The sequence below is a fragment of the Leopardus geoffroyi genome, chromosome D3 (assembly GCF_018350155.1).
Source record: "Leopardus geoffroyi isolate Oge1 chromosome D3, O.geoffroyi_Oge1_pat1.0, whole genome shotgun sequence".
NCBI lineage: Eukaryota > Metazoa > Chordata > Mammalia > Carnivora > Felidae > Leopardus > Leopardus geoffroyi.
The window spans coordinates 54,910,332-54,929,379 of record NC_059339.1 but is presented as its reverse complement, the minus strand read 5'-3'; the positions used below and the strand labels follow the sequence as shown (position 1 = coordinate 54,929,379).

At 36.5% G+C, this 19,048-nt stretch overlaps 1 protein-coding gene across 6 annotated transcripts in view; it reads right to left on the bottom strand.

Annotated features, from left to right (window-relative positions):
* ASXL3 (ASXL transcriptional regulator 3) overlaps nt 1-19,048 on the bottom strand; it is a 180,417-nt gene that overhangs the window by 119,837 nt on the left and 41,532 nt on the right. For 3 of the 6 annotated variants that reach the window (XM_045456917.1, XM_045456919.1, XM_045456918.1), the window contains exon 3: nt 16,967-16,969. In XM_045456917.1, coding sequence (XP_045312873.1) covers nt 16,967-16,969 — 3 coding nt within the window. Of the gene's footprint in view, nt 1-1,517; nt 1,521-10,764; nt 10,974-16,966; nt 16,970-19,048 lie in introns of all 6 variants that reach the window. The other 3 variants (XM_045456921.1, XM_045456920.1, XM_045456923.1) reach the window with 2 other exon arrangements.

Sequence of the window (19,048 nt, the reverse complement as noted above, 5' to 3'; positions counted from 1 at the left end):
CTCAAAGAGAATATTTTCAATTAGGCCAAAAAATATATCTTTCAAAACAAAATGGTGAACTTCATACATTAAAAACAGACATTACTTCTATTTGGTATGATAAATTAGTTTAAATAATGATTTAAATTTCTATATTCTATGTGTACTCTTCCTCCTCTCCCAACTCGTTAGCAATGGCTAATACTACAGCATTTCTGAATGTGTTCTATAGGATATTAGTCCCAAGTGCCGCGCCCAAAGACTGTCATATGAATTTTTCGAAAAGCAGCATACTGTATGCTTTGCAAACTCACCAAATACATTATTATATAATAAAGTCTGTGAAAAAAAATCCTCCTTAACTCAAGAAACCTTCTTAACTCAGTGTTTCCTAAGCATAAGCAATAAAAAAAAATCTTTCCCACCATAGTATTTAGCAACATACCCTATTATAGTATGCCAAGAAATATACTTGGGAAAATGCTATACTATATTTATGACTAGGATCATTAGAAAAATCTACCTAGCAGTTGTAACTCCCAGGAATGTTTAATTTTATTAGCTGAATGCTTAAAATCTTATTTTAAAGGTATACAAAACATGTGTTACTCTGTGGAAAAAACAATGCACTGTGATGAGTATTTTTCACTGTGTATATTTGTAAAACTGAAAAACATATCCAGGGACTTGAAATAGCATTGAATAATATAACGGAAAGTACTATATATTTGCAGTATTACCCAACATAAATATCATCTTACTCATCCTCCCACTGGAGATCTTCCTCCTGATCCTCTCTATTTCTCTCACTATCCTCCTCATCACACAAGACTGAAGCATTTCTCAGACCCCTCAAATTATTGTGCCTCAACAAAGTTCATCTCTCAATTTCCCTTTTCACTTCCTCGCATCTTAATTCATGCAGTGTTTGCGTCACCGGTGGACAGTGCTACAGCTCCCCTAGCTCTGCCTTCAACATCTCCCTGCTCCCACGCAGCCTACCCACTGGTGCCAAAGCAAGGCTTCTATTCAATTAACAAACAAAAACACTGCTTAGACTCCTCAGGCAAGGCCACACACTGGATTTTATTTATTTAATTTTAAAAAAGGTGGTTTCAGAAGCACAAACTCCCAGGCTGAAATCACAGTCCTACTACAGTGTGCTTGGCACCAACCTCATCTTCTCCACCTCCCGGATTACTCTCAGACCACTCTCCTATAATCGGATCCAACCCGGTAAATCATGTGCCTCCACAGTCTCCCATCTCTCGTTTGCTTCATATGAAACCCTCTGTCTGCATCCCACTCCGTGTTCCATTTATCACTCAAAATAAAATGTTTAGGGGTGCCTGGGTGGCTCAGTCAGTTGAGCGTCTAACTCTTGATTTCGGCTCAGGTCATGATCCCAGGGACATGGATACAGCCCTGCGTTGGGCTCTGCACTGACCATGGAACCTGCTTGGGATTCATTCATTCTCTCTCTCTCTCTCTCTCTCTCTCTCTCTCTCTCTTTCTCCCTGCCTCCCTCTCTCACTCACTTTCTCTCTCTCTCCCTTTGCCCCTCTTTCCAGCTCACGTTTTCTCCCCCCCCTCTCTCTGAAATAAAAAAAAAATAATATTAAAAATAAATAAAAATAAAACCTTTAACTACCACCTGTATGGTGACACCATTTGTGATCCCAGGACATCTGTGTATTACAATCTCAACACTTTGAATATCTCATAGTTTCTTGTGCATCAACACTTTTAAACTTCTAACTTTCCTGTCCCTACTACTTACAAGTTTGGGAACTCCATAGGGGATAGGCATATATTTATCTTTGTACTATCTGACAAGCAATACCAATGCACTCAGAACATGTTTGTTGAGATGATCACTGCTATAAAGGTTGCTACAATCATGTATTTGTGGACCGGCAATGAATATCATCCACAGTCTATTTTAATTTATGACTATAATCATGGGTGTCAAATACCCTACACTCCACTCAGCCACACTGGCCATCTTATACATGCATACCATGCATTCCTTTCTCTTAGTGACTCTCCCCGCCTCAGTAATGTGATTCCAGGTTTGTTATTAGTGAAATGGTCCTAATTTCCCCACTAGGAAAGGCTAGCCAGACTGAACTAAATGGTCAAATGGTGGGAGTTTGGGGAACTGATAGAGAAAGAAAGAGGAAAGAGCATACGTTATTTTCCATAGAAACACAAGCTGTAAAGGTACAAAAAAAAGATTAGCTGGTGTCTACCTCTGCCTCCACAAGTCGAGCCTGCCGAGAATAAAGCTAAGCAAAGAAAAGCAGAGCAAAACATGCAAAGAAAAGAGTGAGGAAAGGTGGTACCACTTCGACTCCTGCATTATCTAGTCATGTTGAAGATCAACCCATCAGATGTCCAAGTTAAATAAGCCAATAAATCCCCTGCTTTTTTTTTTTTTTTTTTGGACACTTGTCTAATAGGCTAAATGATTTCTACAAGCTGATCACATTTTTCTAGGCCTCAATTTTCTCACCTGTAAAATGATGAGTTGAAAATAGGTATGCTTTAAAACTCTGCTAATTCCTTTCTGGCTAAGGTTCTAAGGACAACACATAATGGTGTGACTGCTTACTATTCATTCCAGCCACGCTACTTCCTGCTCTCTTCACCTTCAATGCCTTCCATTCTCCTCTCTTCCTATCCATTTGTCAAGGTCCCCTGGCCTTCATCTCCTAAAAACCTCTAGCCACTTCTCCAGTCCAAGATCATCTCTGAATTTCCAAAGGCTTCATAGCCGGTCCCACAATCGCAGCATTTAGCTCTGCGCATCTAACTGATCACCTTGCTTGATGGCAACCAGCTCCTTTCAATGGCAACCAACTTCCTTAGGGTTTTCTGTGTTCCCCTCACAGGGCCCTACCAGGCTGGGACACTCACGAAACGTTCAGAGGCTGCTGACAAAGTAACATTTCACAATTCACAGAGTAGAACAAAATTTAAACCTTGGCAATACCAAGTACTGCTTGAAAATGTCCAGAAATAGAAACTATGAAATACCCTGGTGAGAATATAAATTGACACAACCAATTTGGAAAGACATCTGGCAATATCTAGTGAAAAACAAAACAAAACATAAGTATGCATGCTCTACAGACCAGCAATTCCACTTTTTGGTATAGGTCCTAGAAAAACTCATGCACGTTTGCAAAGAGACATGATTTAAGAGGAAAAAAAATGTCAATAAACTGAATATTCAGCGATGGATTATAGCTATAGACGTAGATATACTTTTACCTATATATTCATAGTAAAGCTATAAATTTCTGAGCTACAATAGTATACAGAAAATCTCTGACACAGATTGCCTCTGAGAAAAAGAAGGAAATCAAAGAAGCTCCAGTTCTTTCTGCTAGACTTAATTTAAAAGAAATCCAAAGCAACTACGACAACATGTCCACAACTGTGAACTCCAGCCACTGGTTGTTGGTCTGTGGCATTTTATTGCATTTTCAACATTTTTCAAAACAGAAAATCACTGATGATTTTGTTCTTCTATCTGAAATTTGGCTTCTCTCTAAATCTATCAGATTCTTCCCTTGTGTCCACTTATGTTATTGTTCACAGATTTTTATGCAAGCAAATAAACACATGGAAATTATATGGGAAGTGTAAAGGTACATTATCACACAGAATTCAAAGTAACGAGTTCCTCTTAGGGCTCCTGTCACTAGAGCATGCAACCTTGGATCTCAGGGTCTAGGTTCGCACCCCATGTTGGGTGTAGAGATTACTTTAAAAACACAAAATCTTTAAAAGTAATTAGTCCTTCCCAGCTTCCTCCAACTGTACCTCCTACTTAAAATAATGACTATTAAGGATCTATCATGTTTTCTTCCAGAGCTTTTCCTATTTGCATTCATATACGCCTGTATTAATATATTTTAAATTTATTTTTGGTATTTTTATTTTCAATACAAATGAGAACAGTCAGTGCATACTGATAGGTACATGCTTTTTACTTATTAACGCAACCAGGAGATTTTCTCACAGAATATCTTCTCCTCTTAACATTGTACAGATTACTGAATATTCTTAATATTCATATAGTACTTTTAATACCCCATAGAGTGGGCATATCATAAATTTTTAAAGTATTCCCTTATTTAATATTTGGTTTGTATCTAATTTTACCCATTAAAATAGTTCTTCACTAAATAATCTGGTATATACTTCTCTATATATATGAGGTATAGATTGAATGTTTGTGTCCCCAACCTCCAAAATGTGTATGTTGAAACCTAGTATCCAAAGTAATGGCATGGGGAGGTGGAGGCCTTTAGGAGGTCATTGGTCATGAGAATAGAGCCCTCGTGAATGGGACTTGTGTCCTTATAGAAGAGACTCTAGACAGTTTTCTGCCCCTTTCCCACATAAGGACTCAATGTGAAGTAGGATGCCCAGTGGGCCAGAAAGCAGGCCCTCCCAAGACTCCAAATCTGCAGGCACCTTGATCTTAGACTCTGCTGCAGCCTCCAGAACTGAGAGAATCGAATTTCTGTTGTTTATAAGCCACCCAGTCTATGGTATTCTGTTAAAGCAGCCCAAACAGACTGAGAAAATATGTATAGCTATGTCCTAGAATAGATTCCCAAAAGAATTTTTAGATTAAAAGGATGATTTTAAAATTTTGATAGTTACTTCTAAACCACCTTCCACTGAGAATAACTATTTTCCTCACCCTGGTAAATGGTGGACAGTATTAATCCTTAAATTTTTGTTAATCTATCCAAAATAGAGGTGAAGAGGTGATTCCAGGTAGAAGGAGCAGCATGAAGAAGGCACAGGTGGACAAAACTGAATGTGGTGCACAGAAACATGATTAGTTCTTTGATATTTCCAGAGAGTGAGTGGAAGGGAGAGTAGGGTTGGGATCAGCTTCCAGAGGGAAGATGTACGCACCATGCCATGCACATGACATTTATACCACACTTTAAATCCCATGGTCAAGAGCTTAGACTTCATGTGAGACATGATAAAGAGCCTCAGAGGACTCTAAGGAGGGAAATGCCCTTGTCCCTTTGTTACCATGAGGATAGATCTAGAATGAGACATGCCTAGAGACAGATCAAGTAGGAGCCTCAATACTAGACTGCAGGGAGGATGACAAGAACGTCACCAGAGCAAGGATGGTAGGGCAGAGATGGGGATAAAGAGTGAAGAAATGCATGAGAAGAAACACAGTGTGAGGAGGGATCAGTGAGACATAAACACTAACTAGATGTGTGAGATAAGGCAGGAGAAGGAACTTGGGATTGCTTTAGCAGCTGCGGCGGGGGGGAGGGGGGGAGACAATGGTACAATTAGTTAAGACAGTTAATAGAGAAGAGATTGGTTTGGGAAAGAAACTTATGGTGAATTTGGTGCTGGACTTGCTAATTTAAAGGTATGCATCCAAATTCAGATACATACATGCATCACAGAGTTAATGCTGGGGTTAGAGATAAACACTGGGGAACCATCAGCATATAAGTGATATTTAGAAAGGTGAAAACTGATAGGCACAGATGTAGAGTAATAAAAAAAGAGAAAAATGACTGACTTGAGATTATTATATTCCAACAGTCAGAAAACTACATGAGAAAATATTTCTGAGATGACAAAAAGGAAAAAAAAGAATCTTATGAAGGATTTCATTATAATAATGAAGTGTAACTCTAACCTCAGGACATGATGATTTTAGAAGTCAGAATAAATCTCTGTATTCATAGGTAGAAATAACTTATAAATAGGAAATTACCTAGAAGATCTCGCCAGCAGGAATTTTTCTTTTAAATACCGTTTTTCTTTAAAAGGTAATATAAGAACATTACAAAATTATCTATCAATGGATAAAAAGATGAAAAACAATCACTCAAAATCTCCTTAAAACAACTCTGAGCATTTTATAAATTTTCTTCTAGCCTATTTTACTGGTGTGCTTCTATTTTCAAGTTATAATTTGACTAAGTATTGAATTACAATATTTCATTTTACATGATACCCTCTCCATACTATAAAACCATTGTAAATATATCAAATGGTTAAACATATTCTATCAACTTGTTTCAAACCATGGTTTTCAATCTGGCTATGTCTTAGCATTTTTAGGGCAATTCTTTTAATGAAAATCTTTAGGCAACTCCAAACCAATTATTAAGTAAAAATTTCTGGGTGGCGCCCAGGTATCAGCTATTTCTTATATCTTTCCAAATGATTCTAATTTACGGCCGAGTTTGAGAACCACTGATATCACTGGTAGGCATTTAAATTATGTCCTTTGTAACTGAGATAGCATTAATATGAATCTCTTAGCACATGTTTTTTTCTTATTTTCAAAAATATTTTAAGATAGGCTTGCAGAAGTGGCATTATTAATTCGGGATGTTTAAGTTATGTAATGACCTTTTGCAAAGCCAGCTGGCTTTTCAAATGAGTTATTTTGGTTTACGCTCTCACCAGTAACATAGAGCGGGAAACATCATTCGGAGTCAAGGTGAAGTGTGTGGACTGATTAATTCATCAGGCAAACGAAAAAACAATCTCCAGTGGTTACTTTACCTTGCATTTCTATGATTATTGGTAAGATCAAATGCTTATCCACATACTTGTTTATTCCTTAGTTTTCTACATTGGAGCTCTTTTGTTCATGTCCTTTTACCATGATGCTCTGAGGTCATTTTTTTTTCTTAACTGTTTTAATAGTCTCTCTGTATCATACCTTCAGCATATTAACTGAAAATGTTTTCCCCACTGTCACTTAATATTTTTGATAAGAGCATGTAAAAATTTCTGTAGTCACTTATGCCCACCTTCTTTTCCTTTGCACTTTGTTCTATAGCTTTTAACTGTGAAAGTCACTTCTCTATCAAAGGTGGATTCACACATGAGATTTGAATTTTTCTAACCTTCTCCCAATTGTATGACTTTTCGTTGGTAGGTTTTCAACCACGTATGTATCTTCCTCAACATAAAATACAACTACCGCCATTACATGTTCAATAAACATTTCTCACTTTTCATGGCTTTCTATGGCTCAGAAAGAAGAGCAGAGTTTTCCTGCCCATATCTGATTCATGTTCCTATTCCTTCTCTGCGGAAGAATCTGGTACTAGTCATGGGAAATTCCTTGGTCGGCAGAAGGTCAAAAGAATTCAGCTCAGAGTTTTGCTGGCTCTGAGGAAATTTTTGCCTTTAAATGTTTGATAAAGGAAATGTCTAAAATTAACTACACCCACTACTACTGTTAAGATTGCCATTCACACCACAGAACAAATGTCAACTTAGCTTAGTTGTGTTCTCTCCTCCTTCCTCCTTTTCCTCTTTCTTTGTCCACTTATATTCTCAAGACAATTTGTTCAGTGGTAGTTATCTGCTTTAATTAGAACTATTACCATAGAAAGATATTAAATAAGCACAGCTTTCTGCTATACAATAGAAGATTTGTGAAATTCAGCTATCATAGTTACTTGGAAGGGCACGAAACACATCCATAGAATTCATATCGAATTATAAAGTAAAAACAAACTTTACAAAGGGCCTAACTTCTAGGCAAGATCTCTTATGGAAACAATATGCTTTGAGAAAGGAAGAGTAAATACAAAGACCAGTGAAGTTAAGCATCCTTCCCTTCCCCAGACTTAGTTTTGACACTTAAAAATACATCTAAGAATCTGGCAGTAAGCCTAAAAGAAATTTAATACACCTAGTTCTTTAATTTCACCCTCAGGAAAATATAATTCATGAGAGGCAGAAGTTGGGAGCAGGGATGGCAGAAAGGCTTATGTTTCCTACAGGCCATATTGATACTCATCCATATAGGAAAAAAAAACCTGTAAGATAAAGTTAAGAATACCTAAGATCAATGCAAATGTAAAAAGAGAATAAACAATGCTGTTTCAGGCTAATGGTTTTGGAGAACTATAAAATTATACACACATACATATTAATAAATTCCAAAAGTAATGGTACTAATACGTTATATATGCGTTACCTCTGTTTTACAGAAATAAACATCTTCCTTAGGAAAAAATGCGCATTTTGATGACCCATGGGGAGAAATGTATCTTTAGACAAAAGAAGATTTCCTGTACATTATTTTACCGCAATATCAATGTTCTAGCCAGACACACAGAGACCCTCCAGACAACAATTCCAGTGACAAAAAGGGAGAAAAATATGTAAATGTAATAGGAGTAGAAAGGAAGAGAATTGGCGAGCCACAGTAATTCAAGAAAAATTATTTTCAACCTGGAGCCCTATTTAATCAACTAACTAAATGGTAACTGATTAAGCAGTTGTTAGGATTATAGAGAACTATCTATGTTTATGCAACAATAAAGGAAATAGTCATCTGCCTTCCTTCATTTTTCAATGTTTCAAAAAACAAAACTTGAGATATCATGGCTTCTGGCCATTTGGCAAACATCTTAAGTAAGCACAACTCCAACCCACTCATTTAACCTGAATTAATATTCTTGAGGTTTTATATAGCCATTTAAAGCTTTCAGGAAATAGTTCCTCGATGCACCTGCCACCTAATTCCATGAAATCAATATTTCACTAAAGCTAAGTCAGGAAATCTTAAGGTGCTGAATTCAATTATGACTGTTACTTCATGAGCCACTAGTAGATAAAACATATCATTGAAATTGAAAATCATTACAGTTAAAGAGCTTTACCTCCTTTGGGGGGGTGTTTTATTAGGTACCATTAACATAATTAATAACAGTATATCACGTTAGGATAACAATAACAACTTTAATATACGATACAGTACTTTCCTATTGCCAAATGCCAGATAATAAGCACAGAGACAACATTCTCTCTGGCTATGCCTGAAATAAATCTATTGTGATGTGGGAAGAAGCTGCCTGTCAATATGAAAAGGAAAACTGATAGTACTGATTCAAACTTCATTCAAAGATGAAAACAAGTATTTACCGAAACCCAGATATATTACTATTTAAGCAGAAAACAAATATTCACATGTTTAGTCATAAGCACATTACACATGAAAGGCAATGGTAAGCTGGGGTTCCACATAGAAAAGTTTTGTAGACACATTAAAAAAAAAAAAAAAACAACTTTTGTAAACAGTAAACACCTGGAATTGGTCTTCAAATGCTGTCTCTTTTCAGATAATTACTAACTACCTGACTGGCCTCCTTGCACTGAACTTTATAATATTCTGGGATCCAATGTGGGGTATCCCAACTTCATTTTCAAAACAAAAGAGAGAATGAACAAATGTCCAAACAGATAAAAATCTAATGTTCTAAACCTATTTATCCCTTAAGTGGCAAACGTTTGGTAATTCTAAAATTGTTCATTTGTCGCCTAGCTTGTTAAACTGAGTTTCAAGAAAACTCTAGAAATTTTCAAAACAATCCTGATGCTAGTACATTCCTGTCTTTCATTTCCTCCTTGGTTTGCTCAGGCCGTGTGATAGGCGTTCTTTCTCTTCTTTTTTTCCCCCTTTGGGACCCCCACTTCAAGTCTAACATTTGCCTGTGGCTTAACATTTCACTGGGATGGAAAGAATGAGCTTTGGAATCAGCAAGACCCAGACTGAAATACCAGATCTTCCACCTATAACTGTGTGAAGTTAGGCAAAAATACCTAACTTCTCTAGCATCAGTTTCCTCATCTGTAAAATGAACAAACATCACCTACTTCTCAATGTTACTGTGTGGATTAAGTGAACTAAAAAATAGAAACTGCTTGGCTTAGTGCCTGACACTGATCAGTTACTGCATAAATGTTAGTTTCCTGCCCTTTTGCCCAAATGACATTCAACAGACAGTTCTAATGATATTTACAGACACATACATCTGTGTTTCTTCTTTTCAGTTTTTTACCTGTAGTCTACTATTAGGCTTAATAAACTTCCTCCATGTTCAACACTCAGCAAGCTTTTCATTGCCCTGAAGGAAAATAACTGAAGTAATATTTCATAAATAAGCAATAGCCAAGAAAAGGCACCAAGTTTCTAAAGCACATGCTCAAAAATTGAAGAAACTCTAGCATATTCTCTGTAAAAACTTTAAATGCCTAGGCAATTTAAAGAGAAACAGAGGCAGTATTTGTGCTGCAAAACTCCTTAAAAGTACAACCCAATTTGATTCTTAGGAAAACAGGGTTAGGATAACGAAGTGCTCTCAGTGAAGATAAAGCAAAACATTTACTGGGAAAACCCAGCCATCACCCTCCAGAATATTTATTAATGTAGTCAGGCGACTTCGCTTAGAAGAACCCCAAGGACAAGGGTGAACAAGCAGACTACAACTTCAGCAAGAAAGATCACGGAGATGCAGTCAACGTTCACAGGGAAGAAGGGTCAGATATATAACGAAAAGCAAAATAAAACATTTCTATCTAACGTTGCGGTAGGATTTGCATGTACAGATAAATTGGTAGTCAAAATATGGCCACAGTTTACACAAACTGTAACTCAGACAGAGGAATTAGAAAGCACACCGGGGCCTCCCGAATTTTCCCTTTCCAACAAGTCACACTTCTCAGTTTCAATTCTAGTCTGCACTAGCACACTGACAAAACAGAAAAAAACGTATGTGAGCGACATCCATCTGGGAATCACCCTCATAACCTTCTACACAGTCATTCGAATCACACTGCCTGGCCTTCAGGCGTCCAGTTGTCTTCTCAAACCCACTCAACATGAACAGGGGAATGAGTGACAACTACGCGGTTCCATACAGGAAGACCCTCAATGTCCATTTTCACCCGTCACTAGCTGGTACCTACCCGGAAGGAATGAACGGAACCACTCCAATGCAATCCCAGCCACTCCTGCTAGTTCAAGCATTCGGTTCAGCATCACCTCATGACCAACACGAAAGCAGCTGAGGCTCTAATATAATCATCATGGAAAGTTGTCCCAAATCCTTCATTCGAGGAAGATCCTTCATACACACCAACGCTGTCTCCAAGCCATGCCGGGGTCTGAAACCAGACTGGAAAATATTATATATGTGTATATATAGTAAAACTCCCACAAACCACTCTTCTACTATGTCATATTTATTTATAGCTGCTTAATCCATCCTATATATATAAATATATGTATGTATATGTATATATGTGTATATATATACATACATACACACACATATTGCCTTCTCAAGGTGAAATATGAACATTCAAGGAAAGATCCTTTTCATAGTAGAAGGTAAACTGAAAGCATATGAAGAGCTGGTGATGCCTGGCAAGGTAGTTGAGGTGGTCCCAAATGGAATATACTCTGTCCTGAAGGGGAGAGAGAAAACACAGTATTGGTTTCTGAGGCTAATCTTCTAGGCTTGGTGTACAGGATCACACTATTCTGATGCTTAAAAAAACAACAAAACAAAACAAAAAACCTTGGCTTTTTCGAGAGATGAGAGAGTAATGCCAGATTAACTCTTGACACTGTTTCATATTACCAAACATGTGCCTTCTTTCTCCTGAATCCCAAAGTGGACACCACTTTCATAATCCTGGCTACCACTGCTTTGACTGCATTATCAGAATCTCTACTGATCAAGGAACCCTCTACTTGCTCATCGTGCAGACAGAACCAGAAAACTTTCAATGAATATCAACTTCAAATGGTAGGAATAATAATAATAATAATAATAATAATAATAATAATAATAATATCATCAGTGGAGCCCCAAGAGCTATTACATGTTAAAGAGCAAGAAAAAACCAACTTATTTAAAATATCAATTTCCCCTCTCACTTCTCAATGAATAGGCTCTTAAGAAACAAAGAGATAGATATTATATAGAGTTTTCAAAATTAAACCAGAGAATTCACTATTTTTATCTTCTTGAGACCTTTATTACAATATTAAAGACTATATATTTCCTTTTGGTACCCCTCTCTCAAACTAATGCTGAAAACTAAAACTTTCAATTGCAGCACAAAATCTTACTAAGTTTCTCTATTTCCAGAATGTGTCTGGAATACAATTAAATGGGTTAAATCACTGCAGCATTATTTTCTATGTACTTACCCTCAATTATGATTTGCATTAAGCAAATGGCTATCTGTTTGCCATATATAATTCCATTTAAAATTAATAGAATTCTGTCTTCTAATCTCCATTTCACTTGCTCTACGGGCCCGACTAATCCCATCCTTGTCAGCTACATACAGTAGACACTAAAATGAAAAATCTTGGTAATGTCCATCCAGTGTACTGCCTCCTCTACCCACTCAGTATTTACTTTGGTTCCAAAGCCAACTATTCCATTGACATCAAATATCCAGAAACCTGTTAGATAGGTTTGGATCTGAGGTTCCTATCAAACATAATACTCACTATGCTTTTTCCTGGACACTCTCCCACTAATTTCACTGCATCTCATAAAAAGTGACATAGCTCTCAGAAGGAAAATGCAAAACCTAAATGGATCACCTAGGCAAAGGACTTACAAAATACCATACCGAAAAGGAGACCAGCTGGTTGATAGCTCAAACTTACAGTCCACTCGGTGCTCAGCAATATACTATGCTTCTCCTCCTAAAATTTTAAGTCCTCTTGTTTGACACATCAACCCTCTGTTGTATAACTTGAGAGGCTGACCAAATGCAGTAAGTAGAATAGTCTTCTCAAACCATCCCTTATACAGATGTCAGCTGAAGATGTGTATAATTAAATATGTTCTATAGAATAAACATGTGCTGAGGTATGCACTATGATGTAGGAACTACACAGGATATACAAACATGAGTGAGACAGGTCACTAGCTATCTTGCAATTCATAGTTTAGATGGGAGAAAGACATATAAACAAAAACAACTGTGGTAAAGATACATTTAACCCCCCCCCCCCTTTAAATACAAAAGAAGGAACCATATTTCTCCCTGGGAATCATGGGGAAAGTTTCCCAGGGGAGATGACAATTTGCATCTTAAATGATAAGCAGGTAGCAGGGCAGCAGTAATGGTTAATAATCAACAGAAGCTAAGGCATCAGCATACATGTAATTTAGTAGAATCCTGGAAATCAGATCACTACTCAAAAGTAAAATATATTCTGTCCTATATTTAGTGTAACAGACAGTCAAACTATTTCAGTGTAATGGAAAACTCCTAGTATACTATGAACATTCAATAAATATTAAACGAAACTGTGAGAACCTTAATGACAGAAGCACACAAATAATCACACAGATTTTTTCATAAAATTAATCATTTCCTACATGTTCAAATGGAGACCTCCTCAGAGATAGCAAAGTGGATTTTTCAGTAAAGTCTATTCTCCAAAATTTCATTTGGTGTATTTGAGGCTTCACAGTCACATTTCAAACCAAATTTGGATGACAGTGCAAAAACACAGGACTCTGAGACACCTTTCCCCTCCAAACATACCAATTAGATACTCAGGAGGAGGTACTGTCAGGACACCACATGTTAAAACAGGGAAGCTTAGAACGTGGGAAAGCAGAAGAAATATCACATTGATATCACTTGCTCAAAGGGTTAAAGTGGCCCGAGTATGAAAGCTAACTAAAGAAATACAGTTTCTCAGTTACAAACAGGACCTCCCCAAAGCACCTCATTTGACTAAAAATTATTTACTTGCCAGTATATTGTAAAATAGGAAAACCCTTGCCTAAAGTTCCAACATTGGTCACTGGCAGATATGTTAAAAACGACTCAGGATCTGCTTAATCAAGTTAACAATGGCTTTCAATCTTATCACTGAGTCTGAGTTAATAACATAAACTAAAATCCCATTTCTAACTTCTCATGAAATTTTAGATAAAAACTTGGGTATTAAATAATATTACATACTTCTTATTGAAAACAACACTTTGGCACCAGTGTGCCAAAACATTACTGTGAAGTATCTCAGAATACAAATTTGACTTGAAACCCATCTAATCTTGATTAATTTCTCCAAATTCTTAATAAGGCAGCAAACAGTAAAATCTCATTAATCAAATATCTTACAATTGACAGCACATTTTCCAAATTATATTATTTTCATAACAATCTTAAGATGCAGATAAAGAGTTACAATTTTCCCCCCATTTACTGGAAAGATTAAAAAATGACTGAATGACTTATCCAGGAGAACGCATTATGTTAGAAGCAGAAATGGAGAATTAAAATTTCCATTCACTCAATCAGAAAATATCATGAGCCTATTATATGAAGGGCACCATGGGGAAGAGACAAATCAATGAGACATGAACCCTACCATTAAGGAAATTGCAGTCCTATTATAACAAGAGAAAATCTGAGCGAGTTTATTAGATGCTACGACAAAGGAACACACACATTATGTTATGATGGAATAGGGTGGATAAAATAATGAATTAGAGCCAGAATTAAACAATCCTTTACTGAGGAAGTGGTATAGGAAACTGGAATTGGGCTTTGGAGGTGGGGGATGGAGGACAAGCAATTGGAGGTCATTGTAGGCTGAGCAGAGACTTGAAAATATATGGAATGTTTGCATAAAGTCAAGTGTAGGTAATTACTTTTTCAAATGTCAAAAATGATACTACATATTTAACCTAAATCAAGCCCAAGAATGACATTTAATTTAAAAATAGATATAACAGAAGTTGGTCGATTTTCCTCAAAAACTACCTTTCCCTATAGTTAAGGCTCTTACATTTTAGCTGGGAACACGCCTCCTTGCAACAGACTATTCTCCAGCTTCCCATTCAGCTAAGTGCAACTCTGTATCTGGCCAAGGGACAAGAGGAAAACCGATGCACTCAACTTTCCAAAGATATCAGTAAAGGGACTGCATGTGTCCCTTCTCCCAGCTGCTTCTTGGAACATAGATTTGGTGGCAAGCCATGTTAAGACCATCAGGATGAGGACAAAATCCTAATGATAAGGGAGCAATAAGACAGAAGGACCTGACTTCTTGGATATCCTGATGTACCTGAACTCAGCATTCCTGGACTACCTACCTTTAGAATGTCCTGTGAGAAATTAACTTTTATTTTTCTTAATCCCTTATTTCGACATTCCATGATACCCAGGCAAACTTATACACTAGCTTATATAAACAGGCTATGCTGTAAACCCAAATTAAAAGTACTTTCTTGGATCTCAATTCTCAAAACCTAAGAAAAATAATCTGAACATATTTAAATTAATTGCAAAGGGTTTAATATAATTAGCAACATACAATTTTAATAGGCTTCCAAATCTATTTTTACATTTTAATCTATATAACAACCCTAGGCAGAGTAAAAGTCAGAAATCAATATTATCATATTGTAAGTGAAGAATATCATGAATTCATTACAAAAAGAATTTGATAGCTCCAAATTGTATTGAGTTTAACCTCACTTAATCCATAAAATAATCATTACATATATTCCATACTGCACTGATATACTAAAAATCCATTTATAAAGAATGTCAAATGATCTATCAATGCCAGAAAAAAGAATCAATAAGTGAAAACCAGATTTTTACTTTAAGTTCACATTAGTTTACAATTTACCCATTGGACTTCTCAGGTCCACTCAATTTTATTGTGATTACACCTAAATATTTAATTGCTGTCCATTTTTTTAAATAGAGAACAGAGGAAAATTTAATACGTAAACAAAAATATATTATCACAGTGTGAATGAAAAAGCAGAGCAAGCTGTAAGAGCCCAGAGGGAAAATAGGAACAGAGAACAATGGGTGCTGGATGACCTGTTCGCATCAACTTGTCCACATGCAAATCCATTCACCCTTGTTTCACATATTACCACCTCTGACAGCCATTCCAAAGAAGAACTAGAATAAGAATATTCAATAAAATGATCTAAGGCATTTGCTGAGCTCATTGGCTGCCTACATCAGCCCACAGAGGAAGGAACGTAAGGTGATTGCAACCTCTTCCCCTGTTCTTCCCATAGTCCTTTGGGCAAGGTCTTGATGGCAACAAGGAGCCACTGAGGCCAGATTCAAGAATCTTAGATCGCTAGCAGAAGTATAAATGACAGTACAATCTCTCTTGCACCCCTAACTCCTGCCAACAGTGTTACAAATATGTACTATAGGAGGCAAATAAAATCAGGTAATAGAGGGTGACTGGATCAATGAAAACCCATTGCTTCAGGAAAATCAATTGAAAGACATGTCCCTTCTAATAGAACCTTAGAATGGAAGATTTATCTTTTCTTTACACAGACTTACCTTCACTTACTACTAGGCTTTTGCCCCTTCTTCTCAAATTCAAAACTGATTGGTCTCTTCTAAGTTTTAAGATGAGTCAAATATCTATTAGTTTTATTATAATGGACCACTCATTTTCTCTAAGCCTTAGTTTATTGATCTGCGAAATAAAAGTTTAAGACTATACGATCTGCAAAGTCCTTACCAGAAAGAAAATGTTATAGTACTGAGTTAAGCTTCATCTCATCTTACATTGCATCTTAATGCAGTAGAGACTGCTCTGAATGCACTATTTTTAAGGAAGCTTGCTTCCAAATAAATTCTCAAAAGAAATGCTTAAAGTTGGGATAGTAAAGACAACAGCAAATGACCCCTTGTGTACAATAGCCCTGATGTTACCAAAGGCTGTAATTCTTCAACTGTTAGGAATTATTCAGCCCCCTATTCTTCTATCACAAGAAACTCTTCTAGGTAAGACTAGAAAATTGCTAGAGTGACCAGGTGGTTCAAAACTGGGCTAAGGGAAAGACTAGATTTAAAATTTAGTTAATTATCTGCTCCTACTCAAACTTCTATAGACACTATTTCACAATTTTTCATCACACTTTTATGAGAAAAGAAGAATATACCATTGTATCCAACATAAATACTAATTTATAAAACTTTGAAAATTAAGTTATAGGTGGCTGACTCAAAATGGTGGTATCTGAAAATAGCAAACTAAATAAATTCTAATTTTAAAAAAGTTACCATTTCTAACATTAAGGCTGGATAAAATAAGTGAGCAGTAAAATCTGTTCTAAGTAATTCCAAATAGTACTTTCTGCATTCCTGATTCAGCACTTTCCTTCTTAGGGTGGAGGTGTAGGGGGATTCCAAAGCAATCTTTGCTAATCCTAATGCTTCAGAATTTAAGATGTGAGCCATTTAGATTTTCCCACTAGCAACAACCTGTTCCAATACATCTTCGTGAATGTTATTTTTTTTCTGTATCTAGAACCAGCAGGTCACCTTCAATAAACACTAATTAAGCAACAAATTGAATAATAATCATTGTACAAATTGTTGTATTTCATGCAGATGTGCTAGAAAAGAACTAAGTAATGAATTCAGGTTAGCTGTAGTGGCCTCATGGAGAACGTGCTCTGCTTGGAAATCTTACATCTGTCTTTTGAAAAATGAAAAATAAAAACAAAAAGGAACGAGTAGCATTTTTACCCCTCCCAGTGGAAATACAACGGATGGATGAGATGAAGAAGGACGGATAAATGGTTATGATACAGATTACCTATGACAGTAAAGGATATCTGATCATTCTTTGCTTAAGATAATTTCCCGCTGCTTCTGAAACCATACTCATCCATTTGAGCCTCCTTTCCTTCCCCTAGATCCATCTCTTAGAAGGAGAATGATGATGTTCCTAACTTAGCCTACCCCCATGGAAGCATAGTTTACTCAATCCCATCTATTTCCATTCAGTTGTTTTACAAATGGAATAGGCGGCACCCTCTAAGATTGCCTTTCGGGTTATGTACATTTTGTTAGCAATTATGCTTTGACTGGTCACAGTTAGGAAGCTCCCCAGAAACAAGTTTCAATCTGTAAGTCCAATATCAACAACAGAGTGAGAATCCTATGAAGCCTTTGATCCACCCCTTCCCTGAGGCAGGTTTCCCATCCTCACAGCATTACCTTGGAAAACAAACAGGAAGAGGGCGCATCCAAATATGCCCTGCTCCTGTCTGTGAGCCCAAATCTTCACTCATAGTCATCCTCCTCACACTGGACAAGCATAAGAGGTAAAATTCATCTGCCGCTTTGCATTCTCCAAATGTAAATGGGTTATGGAAATGTCTTTTTCACCCTTCAATCCTATTTATAATTAGGTTATAAGCTAGAAGAGTCTCAATACACCTATCTATAGGCTAGACTTTAACCTCAGCAAGTAATATATAAGACACTCAATAATTAGCCCAAAAAGCTTCTAATGGGGATATGTATGTCATGAGGGGGGAGGGTATTTACTTAATAGAATCACACAACCAGTCCTTTCCTGCATCAAAATTGTTTTAGGCTCAGGCTATAAGTATTGTAAAAGGTTAAATGCAAGTGGTTCTGAATCAGACATCAAATCCCAGATCTGCCACTTGCTAGCTAGATGAATTGTCTCAAGTTACTTAACTTCACCTGCCTCAATTTTCCTATCAGTGAAATGGGAAATACAGTGCACCGCAAAGTTTTTAAAAAGATAATTCATGTAAAGTCCTTAGCATTGGGCTTAATATAAACAAATGATTTTTTTCATTAGGAATTTTTTTAATCATCAAGCCCCTACTCATTAATTTGCCTGGCATACTCCATAAAGCATGGTGTCTCAACTCTATGCCAAACAAATTCATGAACACATAGATGTGTATGCCTTACCATAATGGCCTTATATTTGTGATGGAAAGACAACACTTCTTGATATGTTGGAATATCATATGTTTTATGAAGAATCCAAGAGAGAATTAGAAATCCTTGAATTTAAAAAATATATGTGTGTGCATCTATACATATACATATATAAGTATGTGTGTGTGTGTGTATATATACATGTGTGCATGTATACATATATATATATATATATATATATATATATATACACATTTAATCATCATGCACTAGGATGAAGACATGCGTCACAGAGAAGAGATTAAAAGACCTAACTGAAAAATGACACAGAAAAATGGTCTGGAACCAGGTTGTTAAATCCTCAAAAGCAGGGACTACATTTTATTCATCGATTAATCCAGCAACTTCTACAGTCCCAAGAACATTGCATGAGCTTAATTAATGTTGATAGCATGAATACATGCCTTAAAGCTTCCACAAAACCTCAGGACCTAACACTGTCTGCTGA